This window comes from Zeus faber (assembly GCF_960531495.2).
Source record: "Zeus faber genome assembly, chromosome: 1".
In the NCBI taxonomy this organism is placed as follows: Eukaryota; Metazoa; Chordata; class Actinopteri; order Zeiformes; family Zeidae; genus Zeus; species Zeus faber.
The window spans coordinates 44,028,947-44,052,274 of record NC_137193.1 but is presented as its reverse complement, the minus strand read 5'-3'; the positions used below and the strand labels follow the sequence as shown (position 1 = coordinate 44,052,274).

Genomic DNA, 23,328 nt, shown 5'->3' with positions numbered 1-23,328 from the left:
TGAGGAGAGACTGATGTGTGAGATGTGATAGTCTATTTATTTTTTTAAGTTTTATTTATTTAGTGTTTGGTCTCCACTGTGTTCCTCCGAGCCCTCACTTAAAAATGCATATCGAGCTATTAACCCTCCAAAGTTAATGGGACACTTAGCAGAATAATAGAACTGAAATGGGTCTGAATTTATCATCTGGAGACAAATACTTATCAATCCCTGTCGAATAATATTAATTAGCAGTTGCGGGAGTGAACATTTTTTGTTTCATTTGAAGCTTAAGACTGCAATAAAATCTAGCATTTTACTTGCTTGTTTGGTAACTAAATAATTTTTTTTGGCTGAGGTAACAGCATAATCTATCAAAAATTAAGAAATAAATTCATTTAAGGCTGCATTACCCTTGACCGGACCAAGTCCTATTCAAGGAACCAGGAAAAACAGACCCGGAATTAAAACGTTTGTCGGTCACTGTGATAACTTCACAACTTTGCTGCAATTGGGAGAAAGGGATTTGGGTGAATAAATCCAGGCCAGGCACAGTCAGATTATTCTTTGAACTGGCTACAAAATCGAACATCTCATGGTGGAGCTGGCGGGGGCCTTGAGCGTTAAATAATGTAAAAGACATGCAACATTTTTTCTTTAAAAAAAGTAAATTGTATTATATTTGTCATGTAGATACAATACAAGAAAGTAAACAAAAACAATCGTATGTACAGTACATAAATGGAAATAATAAAAATATATATATATTTCCCATTCAGAAAAATGCCATGAGACGGATTCTCCAGTGGAGTCGCACGTTCCGATGGTGCATTCTACTAAGTGTGTCAGGGATTTCACTTGTTGGGAGATTTAAACAAACCTGAGATGTGAAAGGATTGGAGAGAATGGCATCTAACAGGCACTGGAAATGAACTGGCTTATGGACTTGAATACATCCAGTCACTTTAAATCCTCACGCAGCAATAAGGTTAAAGAAAAACAAAAAACGGTTTAAACAAAACAGTGCAAGGGGAAATTGTGTGAGAGCGAAGGGTGTAAATTAGAAAGCCGTTGCCGCCATCATGGTTATGACATGAAGTGTGTACTACTGCTTCTATTTCATTTAAATACTTAGATTAGGATCCGTTTTCACCAGACCCACATCAGTGACACTTCAGTCTTTGGTGGAGCTGCTGTTGGATGGAGTTCAAATTTCAGCAATTCCATCTGAAAAAGCGCAGCGCTTATTACGAGGCTCCGTTCACTCACACACACACACACACACACACACACACACACACACACACACACACACACACACACACACACACACACACACACACACACACACACACACACACACACACACACACACACACACACACACACACACACACACACACTTTGTGCAACACGATTGTTTTGTGCAACAATTTCCCCCAACAGGCTCGGTGATTAAAAAAAATAAAAACAATAAAATAAAAACCCAAAACAAAACACAGACAAAAGGAAATGACATCTATTATCTGGTCTGGGTGAGGGGTAGCAGTAAGAACCCATATGCATCTTTATAAGAAAAACACATCATGCTTCCATCCATTAGGGGGACTTTCATCACACAAACAGGAGGTTCTCACCATCACATTACATGGGGTGCGTTGCGGTGTGAAATGGAGTGGATCAGGCTGCAGCCATTACCCAGCCGGAGTGAGGAGCTATAATTGCAGAGGGAGAGTAGAACCCAGGTAGTGTGTGAGAGTTGGCCTGCATTAATCTCTGCAGCCCGCCTGCGACGCCCTTCGCAGAGGCTTGCGGCTGCATTGCTGTGATCTGACCACACAACAGAATGATAAACCCCCTGTACAATTCCCCTCATCCCTGCACCGTGCTCACACCCAGCCTTTGATCTGCTGGAGGTTTGTCAAGATCTGTCAGAAAATTTGGACAAGAACTTTGGTGGGCTCAACCCAAAGGCAACACCGAAAGATCTTAACGCGGGCGACCCTGGCTGAAAGGCAGGCTCCCGGTCATGTCCGACGCGACATGCCTTTTTGCCTCCGATAGAAAAGCGCCGATGCTCCGTCCCATGCAGTGTATAAGGCATTTAAAGAAATAAAAGTGGAAAAAGTCCCTCCACGTGGCGGTATCAACTCAGAGGAGCTTACGCTGCCAAGACTCTAAAGTGAGCATGGAGACCGTCTAAATGCACAGCACAATCAAATTCCTTCACTTTTATAGTCTCCCTGTGGCCCAAATACTCTGACTTTGCTGTGCGGGATATAAAACCAAGACCATTAGAGAGAAAAATAGGTTTATCGGTACGTTGCCTATAGAAAAAAAAAAAAAAGATCGGTCTTTCTAGGTTAAGTGTACGCCGTTCAGTGCATGAGAGTGAGATTTGAAAAGGCATATCTAAGCAGGATTATTCCACCGCTGTGCTTAACATAGTTTCATTTTAGCAAGAAAGTACAGCGCTTGTTTAGTATTAAGTGCATTACCGCTTTTAGCAACAAAATCCCTTCTTTATGTCCTTGGGTAGATGGAAACTCCCTCTCACTCCCTCTCGCTCTTTGGGAGCTTCCCAAACCATTTCCGTCCATCAGAGGCACCTTTCCTGAAATCGGACTGAAGCCCTATAGCTGGACTTGTCGTTTTGATTAAATAAGAGGCGAAGACATGCGGCTCCGTCTCCAGACTGTTCTGATAAGAGCAAACAGTTCTACATTCACTTAAGAAATCCTTTGGGTTTCGTTTACTGTTAAATAACAGTATAGAAAAATGAAAAAACAAGACAGACTTTGGACGAACTAGTGAGGAGGGCTTCACTTTTACAGTAATGTTTGATACGCACACAGAAAGAAAAACAAATAGGAAAAAAACAAAACGTCCAATTTGTTTCTGTTAAAAGTAGAGTCACAACAGAAACAGCTGAAGATACGAGGGGTCACTAAAGCTGGTAGTGCCAGGGGTCAGAGGTTCCCCTCGTCCAGCATCTTGTTGACGCCGTCGCAGATCCGCTGCAGGTGGACCCTGTAGACCTCCGATGGCCCGTACAGTGTCGCCAGGAAGTCACAGTCGGCGAAGTGATTGAAGACGTGGTTGACCCGTGAGTGGCTCTTGGCCGTCAGGTGGCGCTTGATGGCCTGGTGGAGCAGCTCGCGGCACTCGTTCAAAATGGCGCTCATCACCCGGCGGTCGAAGGTGAACTCGATCTGGTGGAAGCTGACAGCGGTCATGGCCAGCGTGTGGACCTTCTTCCTGCGAGGTAGAAGGAAGGTAGAAGTTGAGGTTTATTTGGATATGCAAAATCCTTATAAATTAGAAGCTTTTTCCACCAAAGGAACGGTTTTAGGAACCAGCAACTTGGTTCCTGGTTCTAAAAGAAGAAGAAGAAGAAAAAAAAAAAAAAAAAAAAGACGACCCCCAAAAGTTAGGTTGTGCATTACATGAGAATTGTCAATCACAGCAACCGCCATTTTTAAATACCAACAAAGCTTATAGTACTCACTTCCTCACTACTTGTTTTTTTTAAAGGAACAAAAAAGTTCCTTGGTTCTTCTCTTCTAGAGGCTGTTAAGGTTCCTGTGACACAAGGTAATCTGCCAAAACGGTTGCTCATTTCATTCATGTACCTTGTTGGAAAAGCAGATTTTGAACTTTACAACATTTTGACAATTTAACAGCTTGATCATTTAATATTATTGCTAAATTAACTTTTCCATTGCATATCAATCAACCATCTTCACTGTTAGAAATCTTATGTTACATTAAAAAATTACTGAGGAGGCATTTTGGTCATTTTCAAAGGAACAAGGCATTAAAGCATTAATGCTCAACACCTTGTCTGCACTGTTGAGAAGAGGAAATAAACCAAAATTCAAACACCATATTTCCTCAAATATAAAGCAGGCCACTACTAAATGCCGGGGGCGTGGTCGACACAAACAAATAAAAGCCTGCCTCGAATCCAAAACTGATAAGAACAGCTCCGCAGCTCCATCAGAGCGATCTTTTCTCCAAAAGTGTGTTTTTACTGTAGATGTATTTAATTTACTCTGTTCCCTGCTGCTGCAGAGCAGATCGCTTCTTGGGACAAATGCCCCGCTCTCGGTCTGCTCCAAAGTGTTGTTGGAAGTACTGGTTTGAAGGAAGACTCGAAAAACTGTAATTCCCCCGTCCCCGACTACCACCACAAGTGAAACTTTTCGAGTAGCTACGAATTTTCTTTTTTCATTATACATGTATTTGGATGGCATGGCAACCAGACGAAAGATTGATTTAAAATTCATACTAAAATAAAACAATTATAATATAAAATATACTTAATAAACACAGAAAATTTGAAATTTAAGCCTGCCTCACATATAAACCTGCTTCCAATAAAGGCCTGATACCCTCTGCAGTTGAGGTAAATAAAGGGAATGGTCATTATTTGAGGAAAAATGGTAATACTTATAGATTGTGATGGGCGTTTGAAATAAACACGGCACCATCTATTGTGTTCATGACGGCCAACCCTACAATAATAATTCATTGCTTTACGACTGCTATCATTCATTAGCCAGTGCAACTGTCTGTCTATAATTCCTTCAAAGATAAAATTCATTTTTAAACGGTATGACGTAAAGGGGGGAAAAAAACAAAAAAAAAAAACCCAACAACAAATCATGAATCTCCTTCTCTGACCTGAAGCTCTCGATGAGGACCAGCTCCTCGCCGTTGAATTGGTTGTTCCTGTAGAGTACCCCGAGCTTCACCACCATCTTGATCAGGTTCTTGATGATCTTCTGGGACTCCTTGCGGTTGCGGGTGTACTCCTTGGTGACGCGGTACAGTTCGTCCAGCACCTCGCTGCTGGTGTCGTCAATGAAGAGGTTGGCCACGCTCTTGGTGGCCATCTTGCTCATCAGCTTCTTCTGCGCCTGCAGGGCCAAGCTCTTGGTGCTGAAGGAGTCCATGGTCTGGTACGAGTCTGGTGCAACGGCGGGAAGATGCAAAAGAAACAAAGAAAAAAGGAAAAAAAGAAAGAAAAGGAAAAAGAGAGAACCTAAAAAATAAGATGGAACAACAGGAGAAGAAGGTAGGGAACATATGGAGGAAGCGATAGAGAGGTGGCACAGAGGAAAGTGTGGGAGAGAGGGAGAGGGAACAGGAGGTGAGGTGAAACATCACACCGGCTGCTGTGCTCGGCTGCTTCCAGGAACATTATTTTTAATCAAGATTTCGGCAGGAACGGAAAGAACCGCAACACGAACAACTTCCTGTATGGGATAAAAGGCCGTCGAAGAATTTATAATCTCAATAATTCAAATCCAGCCGTGTTTTGCTTGGAAGGTGAAATCAGATTCTCTGATAGTGGAACGACAGGAAACACGTCCATCCCATAACGAGCCGTGGCAGCGTCAAATCATTTCCAGCGACCCCTCACTTCAGAACAAACAACATGGATGAGGGAAAAAAATAAAAAATAAAAATAAATATAAATAAATAAAAATTTAGTTTGGTGGCACATGGGAGTTAAAGGGCTCATCATCTGAAATGGACAAAATAATAGCGGTGTCTCATCTGTGGAATATCTATTTGCAGAGCAAGGTGTGCATGCATGCGAGGGTAATGGTGCATGGGGACGGACATCACAACCTCATTCATCCCACTTGGGTTTGACAATTTATCCGTTGCTTGTTTTCCCCCTCGTGTGTACCAAGATGTGTGTCTGTACTGTACGTGCGCATGTTCCGGCATCGCAAAAACAAAGCAGGGTGACTCAATGGAAGTCATTGCCAATGATGGTAACTCATGGCGGGGGGGGGGGGGTCAGCCAGGCTCCGGCGCTCGCATTCCCCGCGTCTCCCTCATCAAATGACCCACTTCAGGAGCTGCATCATAAGTTTCAGGTTAGTTTCTCACAGCCTCGATACGATGCAGACTGGCCCTTTGAATACATTAGCGCAGTGTTTCCCAAAGTGTGGGCAGCGGGCCCCTGGTGAACCGTGAAGGTACTGCAGGTAGGCTGCAAGAGGTCATTTCTTTACAATAAAACAAATCGTTTTTAATTTTCAATTTTGTAGTTAAGTTTGAAATCACCATAAAATATTTATGATTAAAGTTTACATTAAAAAAAAAGTAATGAGAACTAATAAAAACAAAGCTTTATGAAATAAAAAATATATCGGGAAATACCTCATCTTAGTCTCATGTGTTGACCAGATGTGATTAAAGGTTTGAGTGGGCAGTGCGCAGAAGATTTTCAGATTTCAAATTGGGCCGTGGCATTTTTATGCTTGGGAATGGCTGCATTAGAGGGTTGTCATCGAACTAGGAAAATAAGTAGATAGAAAAAACAAACAAACAAATCTGAACCACAGCCACAAAAACCGGACCACTGGCTCAAAACTAAATGTTGACTCTTAAGGTGCTTGAATAAAAAAACTGACGTTTTACTTCGCGTCCCATCCATTGCTGCTGTCTAAACTAATCCCAAAACGGCCACTCATGCACGTTTTCAAAAATAGTCCAACGAGTGGGAAAAAGTGTATCAATACATCAGCAAAGGTAAAAAAATAAATGGTACCCAATCAAAAGGTGGTGATTGGTGGCTCAAAAATAATAACATAATGATGTTCTCAAAAAGATCTGTGTTTCAAAGTAAAAGCTTAGTATCAGAAATGCAGTACAAATTTATAAAGATTTTTATTTTATTTTTTTTAAGAGGATCCGGAGCCTCCATTTGAGAGCCATTCCTCTATAGGATGTGGGAATAGGGAAGTTCAGTCAGTGACTCATTTCAGAAATTCTCTCTCTCTCTCTCTCTCTCCCGATAAACATATAAGTTTCTCTTCTTTTAATCACGGACACCGTTTTGCTCATTGTGATAATCAATTCCAAACATCTGGCACAATACATTGTTTTTAAAAGCGTTGAACAGGCGGGTCTCAAACAACACTGGACTGAATCTAGAAGTTTATCAGAACCATTCACTCAATTTCCATCTGAAGCAGGAAACAAATATCTCATCTAATGAGCGTGATGTGTATTATGGTGTGAGAGCAGACAGACCTGTGAGTTTTACCGAGAGATGTTGCCACTTCAGACAACGGAACCAAGTAAATACAATTCAATTTCAATTAACTGAAACACAGCTATGCCTCAGGGAACCAATGTCAACAGTCTCAACGACAAAAGGCCTTATTTCCTCTGCACATTTCCCTTGCCATCGCCCGGCTAAAAATAGCCAGAGATGACACAGGGGAACAAATTAATTACATCCTACCATAATAGGAGTAATTCACGTCATGAAATAATGCCCATGCAATCTTTTTTTCCTTCTCTGTACGTGGGCCGGAATAACATTAGAGATTACTGAAAACCTTTATGATGGACAACTTGTAAACCCGTTCAAAAAACAAACAAACAAACCAAAAATGAAACAATAACAATAATAATAATAGACAGGTGCTATTAGTGCGGGAGAAGACATAAAGGATAACGTCCCTGCTGGGTGACTTGTGTTTTTATTTATTTATTTTTTTATTCTTGTTGGTATGAGATGGCACCGCATCTGCTGCTGCAGCGTCTGACTTTCATTCCTCCGTCTCCCACCCTCCCTCTCACAGTGCCGCCTCGCTAAGAATATCAATAAGACTCCTTGGAGAGTCAGTAGGATGCTTCCCAGGGAGGACACATGGGGAGAGGGGGAGTGAGAGAAGAGAGAGAGAGAGAGAGAGAGAGAGAGAAAGAGAGAGCAAGCGGGGGATATCATCTCTATCCTGAAGCACCAGGGAAATGTAAGTGTCGGATAAGAGGAGTGATTTATATATACACACACACACACAGTCTCCTGTTGTTGAGCTTTCACCCTCTCCCTGTCGATAGACGGCAAGGCTAATCAGGTTCCTCACAGCGCTGATCAAGAATCACTGGAAAATCTTAGGCGACCGTTTGCATAATTATGATATCAAACACCGCACACTGTGGCTTTGGAACATTACCAACCGCTCTGATCCGCTTAACATATGAAAGCTATGGAAGGGAAAACTGAATTTAAAAAGCGCCACATATTTTGATGTAATTTCATTTTGAAATGGGTAATTAAAGAGGAAAGTGACCGGTTCTGGGAAAAAGCAGCTATTTTGATGCAGTAATTGTTTCGATGTACTCATTTTAGAAACTCTGATTAAATGTTGAAACAAGCCAATCACTGCTCTCGTAACCTTTAATCATAGCTGTCAGCCCCTGGGGGTCCAAGGCAGAGAGAGACAAGCGAGAATTACGACACCTCAGGTAACTTCACAATACCACCTCCTTCTCATTGCCCTGCCTCCTCTGATGCTTGAATAAGACAATAGAAAAGAAATGGGTAAGAGTGCGTTTGGGAAAATAGCTCAGCAAGTGAAGGGCAATTTTTGCGCGCTCATTAAATTCCTGTCTCGTCGGGGACCCGAGCCCTCGCAGACAATGTACCGTTGCCTGCTGATGAAAAATGCTGCCGAGGAAGGAGAGGCAGAAACGAAGCAAAGCAGCATTTGTCTTTCATCCCTGTGATTTCCAAACAATTCAATCCAACTATGACATGACGGCGCTCAGGAGCCTCAACCTGGAGGTTTCTGGGTTAAAGGACGGCAGGATCTCTCTCTCTCTCTCTGAAAAGTGCTGACAGCAATGAAAAGGTTTTGAAGCCAGGTTTGTTTTTTTTAATTCAGTGACAATATTAGTTGGTATTGCCAAGGATAGAGGCTTGAGGCTAGGGACCCCCGTACCCACTACGGCAGCAGAACCACAATGGATTAAAGAACGACACGACTGACAACGCCTCTGAGTTTTAAAGCAAGATACAAAACCCAGAGACCTAACCACAAACCTTAAATGTATAAACGCAAGCAGAGGTATAAGTACAAGACAAACATTAGGCAAAACCTTTGTGGCAGGGTCTGGCTGGCTAAGCAATATTGAATCTAAATGAAAACCAGACCTTGGGCAACAGCCAACAGCTCCTCAGCATAATTGGAGGACTGTTAAACCGGCCACAAAATAATCAACGACACCTTGCTCAGAACAAGACGCCATACATTCCCCTCAGACGACATGTAGGCAGAGGCCGCACAAACATGACTCATGGAAATGAAACCTGACCCCGGTGTGCAGACCGGACCCGTGGCGACAGCCAGGGACTCTGCCGGGCTGCTTTACCCATAGGAGCTCGCCCTCATGTAGGTGAAGAGGGGCCCGTCTGGCCTCCAGGATGGAGAAGGTGGGTGCTTCGGGAAAGGGAAAAAGCTGTGCTGAAAGACAATCTCAACAAAGAAGAAAAACAAAACCTATGTTACTCTACTGGAGGATCATGGGCGGTCAGTAGAAACTTGATGTGCCCCTTAAATATCTGGCTGTAAATTGGCTTTTCATGTAAGTGGCATATATAGCAAATCCCTGCATTTTGTGCAGCTTTTACCAAGTCAGCTTCAACAGCGGGTTGGCTGTCGCTAAGATTTTAGGTTTCAGTCTCCGTGGTGGACTCGCTTGACAGTCAAACCCACCCGAGGTCTGACAGGTGAGAAATTGACAGAAATTGGACACACCTGTAGCTTCCACCTACTCTGCGTTGTGCCACCCCCTTATGAGAATGATTACTCTTTGGCACACAGAACACCAGCACCCACTGCCACACAGCTTGATGGATATAGATAAGATAGAAGACAAAGAGGAAAACTAAACTAAATATGGATCTCCTCAGAGGCAAGTTAAGCTGGCCTGTAATGTCCACGTGCATGGCTGGCGCTCAATCAGAGCAATAACAGTGTTTGTCTGTGAAAACCTTCTCATATCAGATTTTGACTGATGTCGGTGTCACCAGATGTCATCATTTCGTACTCATTAATGACTTGTTCAAATATGTACAGCTGTACTTTCTTCTCAGAAGAAAAAAAAAAAAAAAAAAAATCATAACAGATCTGAAAATCCATCACTACGACTGAATGCATGACTCAGAATGGCTTTGTATTAAAAGTAATTTATGTTAACAAGCAAAACATTGGATGGACTTTAATTCTACCACAGCTGACCACCAAATATCGCAATATATGCAAAATGTCTTAGAATCCTTTGTAGTCCTTGTAGGTTCCCCCCCCCCCCCCCCATCCAATTTGACAGTGACCTCAACTCCTTAGCTTAACCTTGTATACTTTATCGGAGGAGGATTCTCAAAACCGTATCCAAATTAAGAACGTGAATGACCATTGTAAGCATATTACATGCAAACAGCTTCATTCCTGGCCTCCCTGGTCCCTTCTCCCCCTGAGAGGGATCAGTTTGCAGGTGGAACAGCACAAACAGGATCAGTTGGATGCAGAACACTTCATGCAGCCATGACATCATTGAACAGACAGCTCAGGGGGCTCAGGGGTCTGTATCACTGCACTGATTTTTTTTTTTAATACTTTTGGGAGTGGGCAGATGTATTCCTCAGACAAATGATTTCATCTTGGACCATCGCAAGCCCCCTCCCCCAAAAAAAGAAGACATGAAGATAAATGCCGCGCAATGCGTCAACTTTAAACCATGTTATTTTGGATGATCCGAGTACTCAAATGCTATCTGTAGAATATTTCTTGCAGAGTTTGACTTGCAGATCTAAACTAAACTACATAGACCTTGATCTTATCTTAACCCTACTCATAATATCAACATGTTGCTCAAATGGTCAGCTTAGTTAAAGTCACTGTGAAGCAAAAATAAATATGTGTTGAGTTTGTCACACCACAGAAAAATGTTACAAACCACCCAGTCAAATTTGAATGATTAAAAAAAATAATAATAATAAAAAAAATTGCCAAGTATATGAAATTAGGTTTCAAAATTGTGTAGAAAAAAAAAAAAGGCAGTTCCCTCTGTTCTGAGACACTGGGGGCGTGTCCACTTAAGACGTTGAAACCACGCATAATCGCATTAATTGTGTAATAACATATAAACGTTTACATTGGGGTAACTTTCAGGTTTTAATTGTTGTGCTTCTGAACCCAGTCCTGTGTCTAGTTGCTGACCTCAAAGCGCAGCTGGTCGGGCTGCAGGAGCACCCCCTCTCCGGTGCCCCCTGCTGGCTCCTCCGCAAGGCAGGCTGTGGCTCCTGCTAGCATGCAGCTAATGCTAATGTAGCCACGGTCAACCCGACGGGACGGTTCTGTTTTGTTCTGGGCATCGGTGGCATTGGTTCATGGTCGCCGTGAAGACACATTTTACTATTATTTACTTTTTCCCGGTGTTTATTACCAAAACAGCATTTTATCCCAAACTCTGGGCTGTTAGCTTAGCTTATTTCACCACTGATGCTCTGATTGCGACCTGGTGATTATATAGCGTTAGGGGGAGGCGCCATGCCGAGTATGACGTGTGTAGTAGTGCAGAAGTATGAAGCCCTGTCCAAAAAAAACTGTACCACAAAAATGTTGAGAAACAGTTTCATGGTCAAACTCCACAATTCAGTCCGACATCGTTCAGTCTTTTCACATGTTTTCATTACTTTCGAACATGTATAATGTGTTTAGAAACAAATCACTGAAGTCACTATACAGGGACTTTAAAACAATAAAGGAAAAGTAAACAATCCATTAATCTATTTAAAATAGCTGCAGAACTCATTCTCATCTTTCACACGGTCTCAAACCAACCAAACATAGTCATAGCGGAAAGGAAAAAAAAGTTAGAACTCATAAAACACTATGTAAACAAATCTAGGGATTATGAATTTCAACGTCTGCGTTACAGACCGGGCTTTTAGGCAAGTGTCTGGCCGGTTGGGTGGGTGGGTTAATCCCAGACACCAGATGCACGAGGTCCTCTTGACCCTTTACTTTTTCGATCATAGTCAAAGAGCAACGTGGAGTCAAAGGGATAGAAAATAAAGAAAAGGGTCAGTAAAATGTTGGGAGCGATTTGTATCTATGGCAGGCTGTTTCATACACAAAGTTTCCGAGCACCGCCTACTTATCAGCCTCATACATGGTGAACATTGTTTCAATACTGGCCACAATGGCACAAAAAAAAAAAAAAAATAAAAAAAAAAATTAATGTGGGTCCCCTGAGAGCAACACACAAACAAAACAATTACCCCTCCCCTCCCCCCTTCCAACTTCCTAAATCATTACATTAGCAGGCATCGCAACAGGAAAAACTTGATTGGAAACTTCAGATTCTCTCCAGCTGCATGACATAATCCGTCTCCACTTGGAGAAACAATAGACAATCCCCCGTTGTTATATAAAGTGCGTCCGTGCTTTGTGTTCACAGAGGACACACAGGCGCTCACGCAGCCCGATCAATGGAGCGGCTCAGTGTCGGGAATCAACAGCAGCTTTTCAGGACAAGTTCATCCTTTATCGTCGACTCTTCCTATATTAGAGATTCTATACGTCCTCTTGAGTTGTTACGCAACAGCAAACGAGTGGACAGGATATGAGCGCGTGTGTGGGGGCGTGTAGTGGTTACTTCACATGCATGAACATCCAGTACCTCCACCCTGACATGATAGACCTTTATGTACAAGTATGTGTATGTGCATTTTAAATATAATTCTGTGTACATACTGAGCATGATGGCTTGTGATGGTGTGTTTTTCCAAGCTGAAAGAGGTTTTTGTGTGTAACGAGTACACACACACACACACACACACACACACACACACACACACACACACACACACACACACACACACACACACACACACACACACACACACACACACACACACACACACACACACACACGTTTGCGCTTATCTGCTGAGAATGGAGACAGCAATTCCCTTCACTCAGAAATCCAGGCCTACCCTGCCCATTTTTAGTCCCCTCAGATCTGCGGGAGCCTGCTGAGCAATTAATAATTCACACGTCGGCATATAATGGATCAGGGATTAATAATTCAATCCTCTGATTTGGAAAGAAATAGACTGGAGGCTAAGAGCCGTCAGTCCGCCGTGGTGCAACAGGTAGCGGAGGGCAGTGTGGGGCGCGGACAACAGGTGAGACACAAACAGAACAGCAACGTACTGTAAAAAGACAGCGGTACGGCTGACAGAATTAAAAAGGCGACGGCAAGTCAGCCTCACGCATGGATATTAATAAGGCTGGGAATACAGGAGCGGCGTCATTACCAAGGTGCCCTAGGGCCACACCAACACAGTCACCGACACAACAGTGGTCGTTGCATTCAAATTCAGAAGGGAGCTGTTGCTTTAGGTTGATTTGGGCTCATTTGCTGTAATTATAAAAACACAAAGAGCTTTTCATACAATTTACATTTTATCTGCTGACAAAGTAGGAAGTATGTCAACTGTTTTTACAATGGTGTGTATACATAAATGACAGCATTAAATCAACAGAGCGTGTTAGCTTTAGAGTCTGAGCTATGAACAAGGACTCAAGGACAAGGACTCAAACACCTTGTGTTATATATATATATATATATATATATATATATATATATATATATATATATATATATATATATATATATATATTTTATAAACACCCAATGTGCGTTTATGGCCGATATTATCGACCCGACGCCCGGATGGCATTTGGCTAACAGAGGGACAAAAGCCAGTGTGTTTAAAGTAAAACATCATGAGTTAGGCCTGAGTCAAAAGAGAACATAGCAAACTGGTGAATGCGATAGGATTGTGGGGAAAAGAAAAAAAAAAAAAAAAAAAACTAAAACAAAGAAAACATACCCAGGATGACTCAGGTTGTCTCAATTTTTAACAGTGGGATATCAAACAGAGCCAACTCTCAATTATCCATTCGGGATTGATTTCTCTGTTGTTGTCAGCGTGTACAGACACACATAAATAAATAAAAACATTGATCTGATGTTGGTGTACGGCTCCATGCAGCATTTTCTTGCTCCAAACAAGGCACCGAGCCGAGTGTTTCGGGTTTCCATGGTAACAGGCGGCCTCCTGCCTGAACAGCTGAACTTTGCAGCCTAAAGCAGGTCAAGCAGTTCTTTATTCTCGTCAATGAGTTACCATGGATCCTTCTCAGCATGAACACACGCACCTTACTGCCAGGTACCATGTCAAGCACATTGGGCCTTGGACTATGGGGTCTACTTTTTTCTTTTTTTTTTTTTAAACACAGCCTACAATAGGAGAGCCTCATGCATATGCCTCATATTTACACAGAGTTAATATACCCACACGGCAGAAGCCGAATCTTAATCTTTAATTGCCAAGTGAAAGGTGAACAAGGAATTTACTTCTGTGCAGGTGCAAACACAAATAAAAAAATAACAAGAAAAATATCAAATGAATAGAACAAATATAGAAACAAGATATACAAACTTCATTTCCAAAATGCAAGAATGCAGGAATTAAAAGAAAGATGTGTTTGATGGTAGAATAGAAAGACTGCAATAAGATAGCTGAATCTTTGGTATGTGCAGGTAAGGTGCAAGTGTACAGCAGTAACAGAGCGTGGATGTGGTGGGAAGGGATCCTTGTTTGAGAGCATTATGGTCTGCAGGGGAAAGAAGCTTTACTTGTGGAGGGTAGTCCTACTTTTTGGGGCCCTGACTCACTCAGCAGTTACTATTCATAGGAGATACAGGAGGTATGGGACATAGGAGGTCCAGGGCCAACACTGAGTCAGTTGGATACACAATGTACATTATATTATATAAAATGTATAGAGATACACACTTCCGCACATAAGAGGAGATGGGGAGTCAAGATTACCGGACTCGTGCACAGTTTATCCTACAATCTGGAGACTGTTTGGAACCTCTAGACTAAACAGTGGAGGTATTGATTCGGAGGGGCAGTGTTGAGCAGTGTGTTTCGGTGCTGGCACAACACAGGCCAGCTGTATTTGCCCTGCAGCCTCTGTTATGACATGATGTCCCGGTGTAAAGGCAAAACAACAGGGACAAAAAACACAACTTTGGGTGAAAAGTTTCCCCCTGGATCACACAAAAAATAGTGATTATCGAATCACTGTGCACTTTGCTTCGTTTCAATTCCCCAACTTTTTTTTTTAATTGTCAAAGTGCCACTGGTCTTGATAGAATGCGTTGGCATTGTTTCACGGTGAAATGTTTCTGTAAAGATGAGTATAAGGGTTGCAACTCGACACTTACCTCAAGTCCAGCCACAGTCGGGCGTGAGTGGATTATGGGATGGAGAAACCGCTACAAAGTTGGCCAGACTTGTCTCAAGTGTCCATCACGGCAACGCGCAACATCTCCCAAACAACATGTTGGGAGTTGTCTCCGTGTTTCTCGTTCCCTTCCTCTCTGAGCAACCATACACTATTATCTGCCCCAGCCTCCAGGTCCTGCTGCCTAAATTATTAAAAGTGCGCTCGTCCTCCCCGCCGTGGGATCAGTTACTGCAGCTTGTAACACGATGCCCCTCGGCCCCCGAAAGTTTCAAACTTAAGCAGCAGTGATGGAAGACTCGCGAACGATCCGTTCGTGGCGAACGAGTCTTTTAAATGACTCGGGCCCCGGGAGTCACTCCGTTCGTTTCGCTGCGCTTCGACAGCAGCCAGGCAGACTTCGGGTAGTTCAGTGAGAGAATCTTGACTTCCAACTGGAAATATTTATTGATGACTGGTTTATGGGGGGGGGGGGGGGGTGCATTTATGGTAATTAATAATAATGAATCTTGTCATAATGATTAAGGTTGGCTGTGACTGATTTGTGACGGATCATTCTTACACGAGTCACTTTTGTTATTCACACACAAAACATATTTCGATCCATGGTTTGTTTATTAATAACTTTGACAGATTCGCACGTTTAATTGTGAGACGGAGCTGAACCGACCCTTCTGCCTCCCGCTCACCGAAACGGATCACGCCGACCGAATCAAAAACGAACGATCGGAAAACCCAACGACTCCTTTGACCGAGTCGCTCCGTCGGGAAGTGAATCTTAGAAGGAGCCGAACCTCTCGTCACTGTCGGGGAGTCCTCCGTGGTGTGTGATCGATGGCGTGGTTGGCCAATGAACGAGCCCGCGTTAGGCGGGAGCAGCCCAATCGGACCAGCGCAAGGGACCGTCGAGCGTTTACGGCCACAACAGTCCCCCGCCCCCCATCGCGGCTTCCAGTAATTATCCTCATCCAGCTCCCAACCCCAAGGCTGAGAGTTTCCCAAAGGAAATTGTGTTTGGGGAACAATGAGCAGGAAGTGAGGGAGCAGCTTTTACGACATCAACAATGACAAACAGCCCGAGGCCACCTGGCAAATGATAAAGCATGGATGTGAAAATAGGGACTGTGACTGGTGTTCGTTGCCTGTGTTCTAACAATGCAGTGGGTGCTTTAACATCCGATGGCGCCGATTTGGACATTTTGCAAGTGTTATTGTTTGAGCACCCTATCATAGGTACAGTGGGTAGCAGCACACACGTGTGCTGTGTATGTGTTTGCAGGATGTTTTTAGGACGGGGGGCAGCCTTTCCTCAGTCTGGCGAGCACTTCCTTGCAGGAAGTCTCAAGGAGGTCGAAACGTTCATTCATTTCCATCATTTGTCTGCGAGACGACACACTGCGTTCTGGTAATCAACACGCCTCTTATCATAATAAAGAAAGACACACAATAGGGCATAATCTGGAGGTTTTCCTGGTCTAACTACAACTAAGAAACGAATGTGTCCCTTCACTGGTGGCCGATTGTCCTGGCGCGTCCTCACGTGGTCATAGAAAACTATGTCGAGGTAGCCGGTGGAATCCGATGGTTGAAAATGCAAGTAAAATAATAATAATAATAATTAAATAAGTATTTCATATTTGTGCTGTTTCGGGGCATACGTATTGAATGTCTGCTTGTTTAATATTAATTAAAGACAATTGTTTGGATTCTGCCGCTGACGCCGAGCTGAACCCCCCCCACACACACACACACACACACACACACACACACACACACACACAAAACCGGATGTGACGCATTTTTGCTACGTGTCAGGAAATAGTGGAGTCAACATGGCGGCCCAGCAGGGAGATGTTGATGAACTCTTCGATGTGAAAAATGCTTATTACATCGGCAGTTATCAGCAATGTATCAACGAGGCTCAGAAGGTCAAGGTGAGCGTCGGCAAACGGTTGGAAATCTTGCTAAATATCCATATTTTTGGAAAGACTTGGGCTATCCTGATCCATCAGCTATCATCAGCTATACTGGCACTAGCGGTAGCCATGCTAGTCGTCAACTGACTCCTAATTCAGGCATCTTTACTTGTCACATACAATCATACAAGTACGGTACAGGGAAATTATGAAAGGGATACCCCAAAGCCTGTCCAAAGCCAAGAAGGTAGAGTAAAAAAGGATAATGTAATCTAAAACATGACAAAGATAAAATCTAAGTAAAACAGATACACACACACACACACACACACGTATGTATGTATGTATGTGTATATGTATGTATATCTTTTTGTGTACTCACATACTTTGCAGCAGATTATGTATGAACAGTAATCAACACAGTCGGAGGGCTGCTATTCAGTGTTTTGTACAGTGATGTACAGGCATATATGCAAAATTGAATGGCTTACTCGATTGCTGTTTTTATTTCTTTCCTGCAGCCCTCAACACCAGAGAAGGAGGTCGAAAGGGACATGTTTTTGTACAGAGCATACATTGCCCAGGTAACAATGTTGTATTTTTATATGAAAATATAAAAATTGCTTCTTTATATGTTGGCTGAGTTCCCACTTGTCATTAGTATATTGAGGAGTTATTATGTATTGATTACTCTATCTGTATATTAAGCTGACAGTCGTGGCCACACTGACCCCTTCTGTTTTGTGTCAACCCAGAGAAAGTATGCTGTGGTCCTTGATGACATTAAACCCAGCTCCCCACCTGAGCTCCAGGCTGTCAGGATGTTTGCTGAGTATCGTTCCAGTGAAAACAAAAGGTCAGTATTTTCATTACATCCTCACTGAAAGAATGGCATTAGTCGCATCAACTCAGTTGAAATGTGTCATACTGTCAGTATTTTGACTCAGTGGGAATATCAAACTGTACATGGATATTTCATCTATTCATTGTTTATATTTGTAATATTTACACTTACATTTAGACTGGGCAACATTACCATTGGGCATTATTGTATTGTCAGCAAATTAAAAATATTTAATATCAGATATTGTTAAGTCTGTTACACATCACATAACCCAAGTAGTTCAATATGAGGAACCTAATTTGGATTGTGTAACATGGGCTTTTGAATATATAAGCAGATATTGTTTTTCAGGGATCTACCATATCTCGTAGTGTTATTTTTATTTATTGGAAACTTTTAAAATATATAATATCATATGACCAAGCAGTGTGTGTTTCCAGGATTTAATCTGAATTCTAAAGTCTTGTTGTTACTCTTCTGTCCTTGTGTTCTGTGCACAGAGATGCCATTGTTGCCGATTTGGATAAAAAGATGGCAAAGAGTGTTGATGCAGCCAATACTACCTTTCTCCTCATGGCTGCGTCCATCTACTACCATGAGATGAATAGTGATGCTGCTCTCAGAACCCTGCACCAAGGAGAAAGCTTGGAGTGGTGAGGATGTGACAGAGGTTCTCTCAGATGGTGATGATGATGATGATAATAATAAGGAATAATACCAGTACAGTAGCACTGGGTAGACCTAGGTTTGTGTTTTCTTGATAGTCTTGTCTGCTTTAAATCTTCATGTTTTACAACCATTTATGTGCGGGTTCACAGGGATGTGTTTTGTATGGACAATATCTAAATGACCATATCTGTGTTAGGTGTTAAGGACAAGGTCCAATCATCCCTCTTTTATTTTCTTTCAGCATGGCGATGACTATCCAGGTACAACTAAGTTTGGATCGCGTTGACCTGGCCAGGTAAAGCCCGAGGCAAAGGCCTGCATTGAAGAGCGTCCGCCCTAGATAACCTGACTAGCGATGCATTTTAATTTCCCAGCCCGCATAGAGTGTGTGTGTGTGTGTGTGTGTGTGTGTGTGTGTGTGTGTGTGTGTGTGTGTGAGTGTGAGAAAAATATACACTGTGTATATATATAGATAACTTGATCACTCTCTTGGAATTAGGACAACCTGATTTTTATCTCCTTCAGAGCCTTGGTGGCCATCTGTGAACTCATGGTCATTCTGATCTTTTTGACAGGAAGGAGCTAAAGAAGATGCAGGAGCAGGATGAGGATGCTACTCTAACCCAGCTTGCCACCGCCTGGGTCAACATCGCTGTGGTGAGTGACTCTCAGACTGGCATTAAAGCCACCCACACATGATAAGAATAAAGCGCAGTGTTCAACTGAGCGTTGGCTCCAAATAAAGCTAGTGGGGTAGTATCTGAACAGCGTCCTTGTCTGTGACCTAAATCCCTTAATGGTCATTCAGAGTTATCAAACATGGTTATTCTTTGTAGTATTTATACTCAATGGTCATTTCTTATATCTTAATATTTTTCTCTGCTTTCCTGCGTCAGTTAGAATGCCACCTAAAATTTGGATGTCCACTGGTTTCAGGGTGGAGAGAAGCTGCAGGATGCATACTACATCTTCCAAGAGATGTCAGACAAGTATTCATCCACTCTGCTTCTCCTAAATGGGCAGGCGGCCTGCTACATGGCACAGAACAGGTGGGAGGAGGCGGAGGGAGTGCTACAGGAGGCACTGGACAAGGTTAGCCTGTGTGTTTTGTATTAATGTGGTTCTCTCTCACTCACTTGCTTGCACCCTATCTCATTATTTGGGCATACCATCTCTTCTGTGTCTGGCACAAAAACACATAAACCCACAAATAGATAAAGAAATGGTGTCATAGGAGCTCTTTCTAGCCCAATCCTGTTTAGTCAAACAAATCTCTCAATGGCTTGTTTCCTAGACTTTGTATAAGTTCTTGAATCAAATGGTTAAAAAAAATAAAATAAAGCCTATTTTTCTTCCAGCAAATAGCCAGAAATTAAATCAGATCTAGACTTTTAAGTGAATAGAGTTCATTCGTTCTTGTGAACACTTACAATTTCAGCATTTTCATACTCATTTGCTAGAATTTGAACAGCAGGTGGCGATAGATGCTAAACTGCTTTTTCAATCAATCTGCTGTCATTTATGTCTGATGGGACATCATTTGGATTAGTTAAACTATTACAAAATTACAGTGTGTGTGTTAATGTAGTGTTAATGTATGACCAAATTATTATTATTATTTTTTTTTTTTTTTCGGTACTGTCATTAATGATTTTTGTTCTGTATATATCATCATATATCACACAGTTTCACTTCTGCTAATCCCCTCCCACCCCCTCTTCCCCTTCCTTTATCATTATAGGACAGCAGCCACCCTGAGACGCTGATCAACCTCATAGTGCTTACTCAGCATCTGAGCAAAGCTCCCGAGGTGAGACTTTGGACCTGAAGGTGTTAATGAGGACGGGGTAGGGGTGGGAACCCCATTAAGTTATTCCAGATTCCACCAGAAAAAACAGGCCTTTTTCAAACAGTTGTAAAAAGTTTTGTCCAGCACCCAAAGTGGTCCTGGATCATGATCTCTCTTCCAGCAATTTAACAGGCTCCTCTGTTAGCCGGACGAAAGCCAAATTAACTGTATGGGGAATTGTCAAAACCATTGCAATTGGCTTCCTATTTGGATAGTTTATGCTCCATACACTGTGGATATCTCATGAATTTGTGCTAATTGTTACTCAGTAACCTTGAAACGTATAGTCCACAAGATAGAGTGCTATCTGCTCTCCTCCTAAAGTTGATACTGATCAATGAAATGGTGACCATTGGCTCCAGAACCATCATTAAAGATGTTCCAGCTGTGATAAGCACTGATAAGAACCATGAAGTCAAGGTTTATGGAGGTTATGTCAATGTTTTTCTAGATATTGAATACAAGTGAGAATCGACTTTGCAGTCAGGTTTCATGCCTGCGCTTAGAACTAGTTTGAACAATGTTGACCTCAACCCTCCCACCTCCTTACTTGTTCATCATTGACTTTTTCCACTTTTCTAACGTTCTGTTCTCAGGTCACCAATCGCTACCTTTCTCAACTGAAAGATGCCCACAGAACCCACCCATTCCTCAAAGACTATTTAACCAAGGTAATGTGTGGTAGAGAGGACCTCTCCTTCATTGCTCTAACACATTTTGCGAATGAGATTTGAGATGGAAATAATCCTTGTGACTAAAGTTCTATTTATTTAATTAATAATTGTGGTTAAGCATTTTGTTCGATTTGTGATCTTGACCTAAAGTAGAGGAAAGAAATTGATTCCTCAAATCACACACAATCTAAATATGAGACTGGGATCAAGAGGACATTAAACTTAGATGCCCCTGTTCACAGATGGCATCTGGGCTTGTTGACAACCTTTAATAACCTCTAAATTTTCTGATTTGATCACCTGCCTCAGCTATTTTGATAGTTTGAATGCCGGTGTCCTTGGAGAAAGGCCAAATCAGAGCATTGAGCTTTTACTCTTTTGCCTTAATGACTCACACGCTGTGCGTGTAAATAAACATTGGAAAATGGGGTTATGTATGTAAATATTTTCAATACACATTTACATAAATTCTTGTTCAATATTTTGCTTATATGGTCTTGCTTTTTGTCTTTTATGCACCAAACCATGTACAAATATACTAGACAAAATAGAATAATAGTGTCACTGTTCTAACAGTTCCTGCTTTTTTTTTTTCTTTTTTCTCCCGTCGATAGGAGAATGAGTTCGACAGACTAACAATGCAATACGCTCCCACCGCCACAGCATAAGAATCCCATCTGGTTTTGTCTGGGCTCTGAACAATGGACCTCAATTCAACAACACAGATATTATGCTGTCACACACTCAACTACTGTGTCTGTCTTTCCCTCTTATTTTTCAAGTTCAATATTGATACTTTGAACTGTATTGTAACGGAAAACTGTTTCGAATTTGACCGTTGGCCAATCCTCCTCTTTAAAATACAATATTTTATGGTGGCATCTTAACAACTTTGTCTGTGATCGTGTTCATTCACTCCTTACGGTTTGAATTGGACTTTTGAACACAACACTTCAACTACAGCATTCCTCTGAACTGCAAATAAATGTTTTATTACCCCTGTTGTGTTTTACTTTGTTATTCTTTCTTTTTGGGACACAAACAAGTTTAAATAAGAACACTTGTCACACATGTATCGCTGTGTTATAGCCGCAAAACTAACTATAATGTGGGGGCGGTAGCTCAGGAGGTAGAGCTGGTCGTCTAGTAATCTAAAGGTTCCTGGTTCGATCCCAGGCTCCTCCTGCTAGCATGCTGTAGTGTCCTTGAGCAAGACACTTAACCCCTAATTGCTCCTGATGGCTGCGTCCGTCGGTGTTTGAATAATTGTAAGTCGCTTTGGATAAAAGCGTCTGCTAAATGACTAAATGTAAATGTAAATGTACAAAAAAATACCAAAGTTGATAGATAAAAGGGGAGAAGTGCAGGTACAGACTAATTTAACTAGTGTGGGCAGGTGGCAGTTACGCTAAAGTAAGTACACAGTATAGCAGCAGTGTGTTGTGACATAGTGAAGGAATATAGTAAATATTTGTTTCAGTTTTTATCAACAATCTGTTTCATGGTCCAGATGGTTTTTATTTTTTTTTTAATATATGTGTTTTTTGGTGCCATGCCATTGTTCTGATTATTTAGAAACCCCAATAGTCCCAATAGTCCCATGGGATATACATGACACTAACACTAACCATCTCGTAACTTTATACTTAACCCTTACCAGCTCTAACCTTATACCTAACCTTAACCATCTCTAATCTTATACCTAAACTTAACCATCTCTGACTTTATACGGAAACGTAACCATCTCTAAGCTTATACCTAAACTTAACCCCTTCTAACCTTTGACCTGACCCTAAGCATCTCTTACCTTATGCCTAAACTTAACCATCTCTAACTTTATACGGAAACGTAACCATCTCTAAGCTTATACCTAAACTTAACCACCTCTAACCTTTGACCTTACCCTAAGCATCTCTTACCTTATACCTAAACGTAACCATCTCTAAGCCTGAATCTAAACGTTTTGTTTATTTATGTTTTGTCTTTTACCCAACTGCACACCGAATATAACAAGGACAATAATGATTGACTGATTGTTGATTGATTGGTTATTTGGTTGACTGACTGATTTATTGATGGATTGATGGATTGATTGATTAATCAGTTGATTTATTTGTTCGATCGACTGATTGATTGATTGGCGCGTAGAGCGATACTGGATATTTTTTTGTTGAGATGGAAAGAGAAAATGGTGCATCACCGCAGGAATAACAGCAGTACTGAATGCAAGCAAAAAAAAAAAAAAAAGGAGAGA

General features: G+C 41.9%; 2 protein-coding genes across 2 annotated transcripts; one reads left to right on the top strand and one right to left on the bottom strand.

Moving 5' to 3' along the window:
* Positions 1 to 634: 634 nt before the first annotated feature.
* On the bottom strand, positions 635 to 15,334 carry tnfaip8l1 (tumor necrosis factor, alpha-induced protein 8-like 1). Its single transcript, XM_080012070.1, has 3 exons — positions 15,103 to 15,334; positions 4,666 to 5,026; positions 635 to 3,237 (listed from the first exon to the last, which is right to left on the bottom strand). The coding sequence occupies exons 2-3, from the start codon at positions 4,935 to 4,937 to the stop codon at positions 2,949 to 2,951; spliced, it is 561 nt and encodes a 186-aa protein (XP_079868196.1). The 5' UTR covers positions 4,938 to 5,026; positions 15,103 to 15,334; the 3' UTR covers positions 635 to 2,948.
* A 1,592-nt stretch (positions 15,335 to 16,926) lies between these two features.
* cope (COPI coat complex subunit epsilon) lies at positions 16,927 to 22,072 on the top strand. The gene is made up of 10 exons (XM_080003024.1): positions 16,927 to 17,056; positions 17,560 to 17,622; positions 17,794 to 17,894; positions 18,383 to 18,535; positions 18,793 to 18,846; positions 19,127 to 19,208; positions 19,488 to 19,643; positions 20,293 to 20,361; positions 20,997 to 21,071; positions 21,689 to 22,072. Exons 1-10 carry the CDS (start codon positions 16,955 to 16,957, stop codon positions 21,740 to 21,742), a joined length of 909 nt encoding a protein of 302 aa, XP_079859150.1. The 5' UTR covers positions 16,927 to 16,954; the 3' UTR covers positions 21,743 to 22,072.
* Positions 22,073 to 23,328: the final 1,256 nt, after the last annotated feature.

What these genes read in the sequence shown, in the direction of transcription:
- cope (XM_080003024.1), top strand. Translation starts at nt 16,955, where the DNA reads ATGGCGGCCCAGCAGGGAGATGTTGATGAACTCTTCGATGTGAAAAAT. An exon ending in GATCGCGTTGACCTGGCCAG is followed by an intron (nt 18,847 to 19,126) that starts GTAAAGCCCGAG and finishes TCTTTTTGACAG; the next exon opens with GAAGGAGCTAAAGAAGATGC. An exon ending in ATCTGAGCAAAGCTCCCGAG is followed by an intron (nt 20,362 to 20,996) that starts GTGAGACTTTGG and finishes TTCTGTTCTCAG; the next exon opens with GTCACCAATCGCTACCTTTC.
- tnfaip8l1 (XM_080012070.1), bottom strand. Translation starts at nt 4,937, where the DNA reads ATGGACTCCTTCAGCACCAAGAGCTTGGCCCTGCAGGCGCAGAAGAAG. An exon ending in GTCCTCATCGAGAGCTTCAG is followed by an intron (nt 3,238 to 4,665) that starts GTCAGAGAAGGA and finishes TCTACCTCGCAG; the next exon opens with GAAGAAGGTCCACACGCTGG.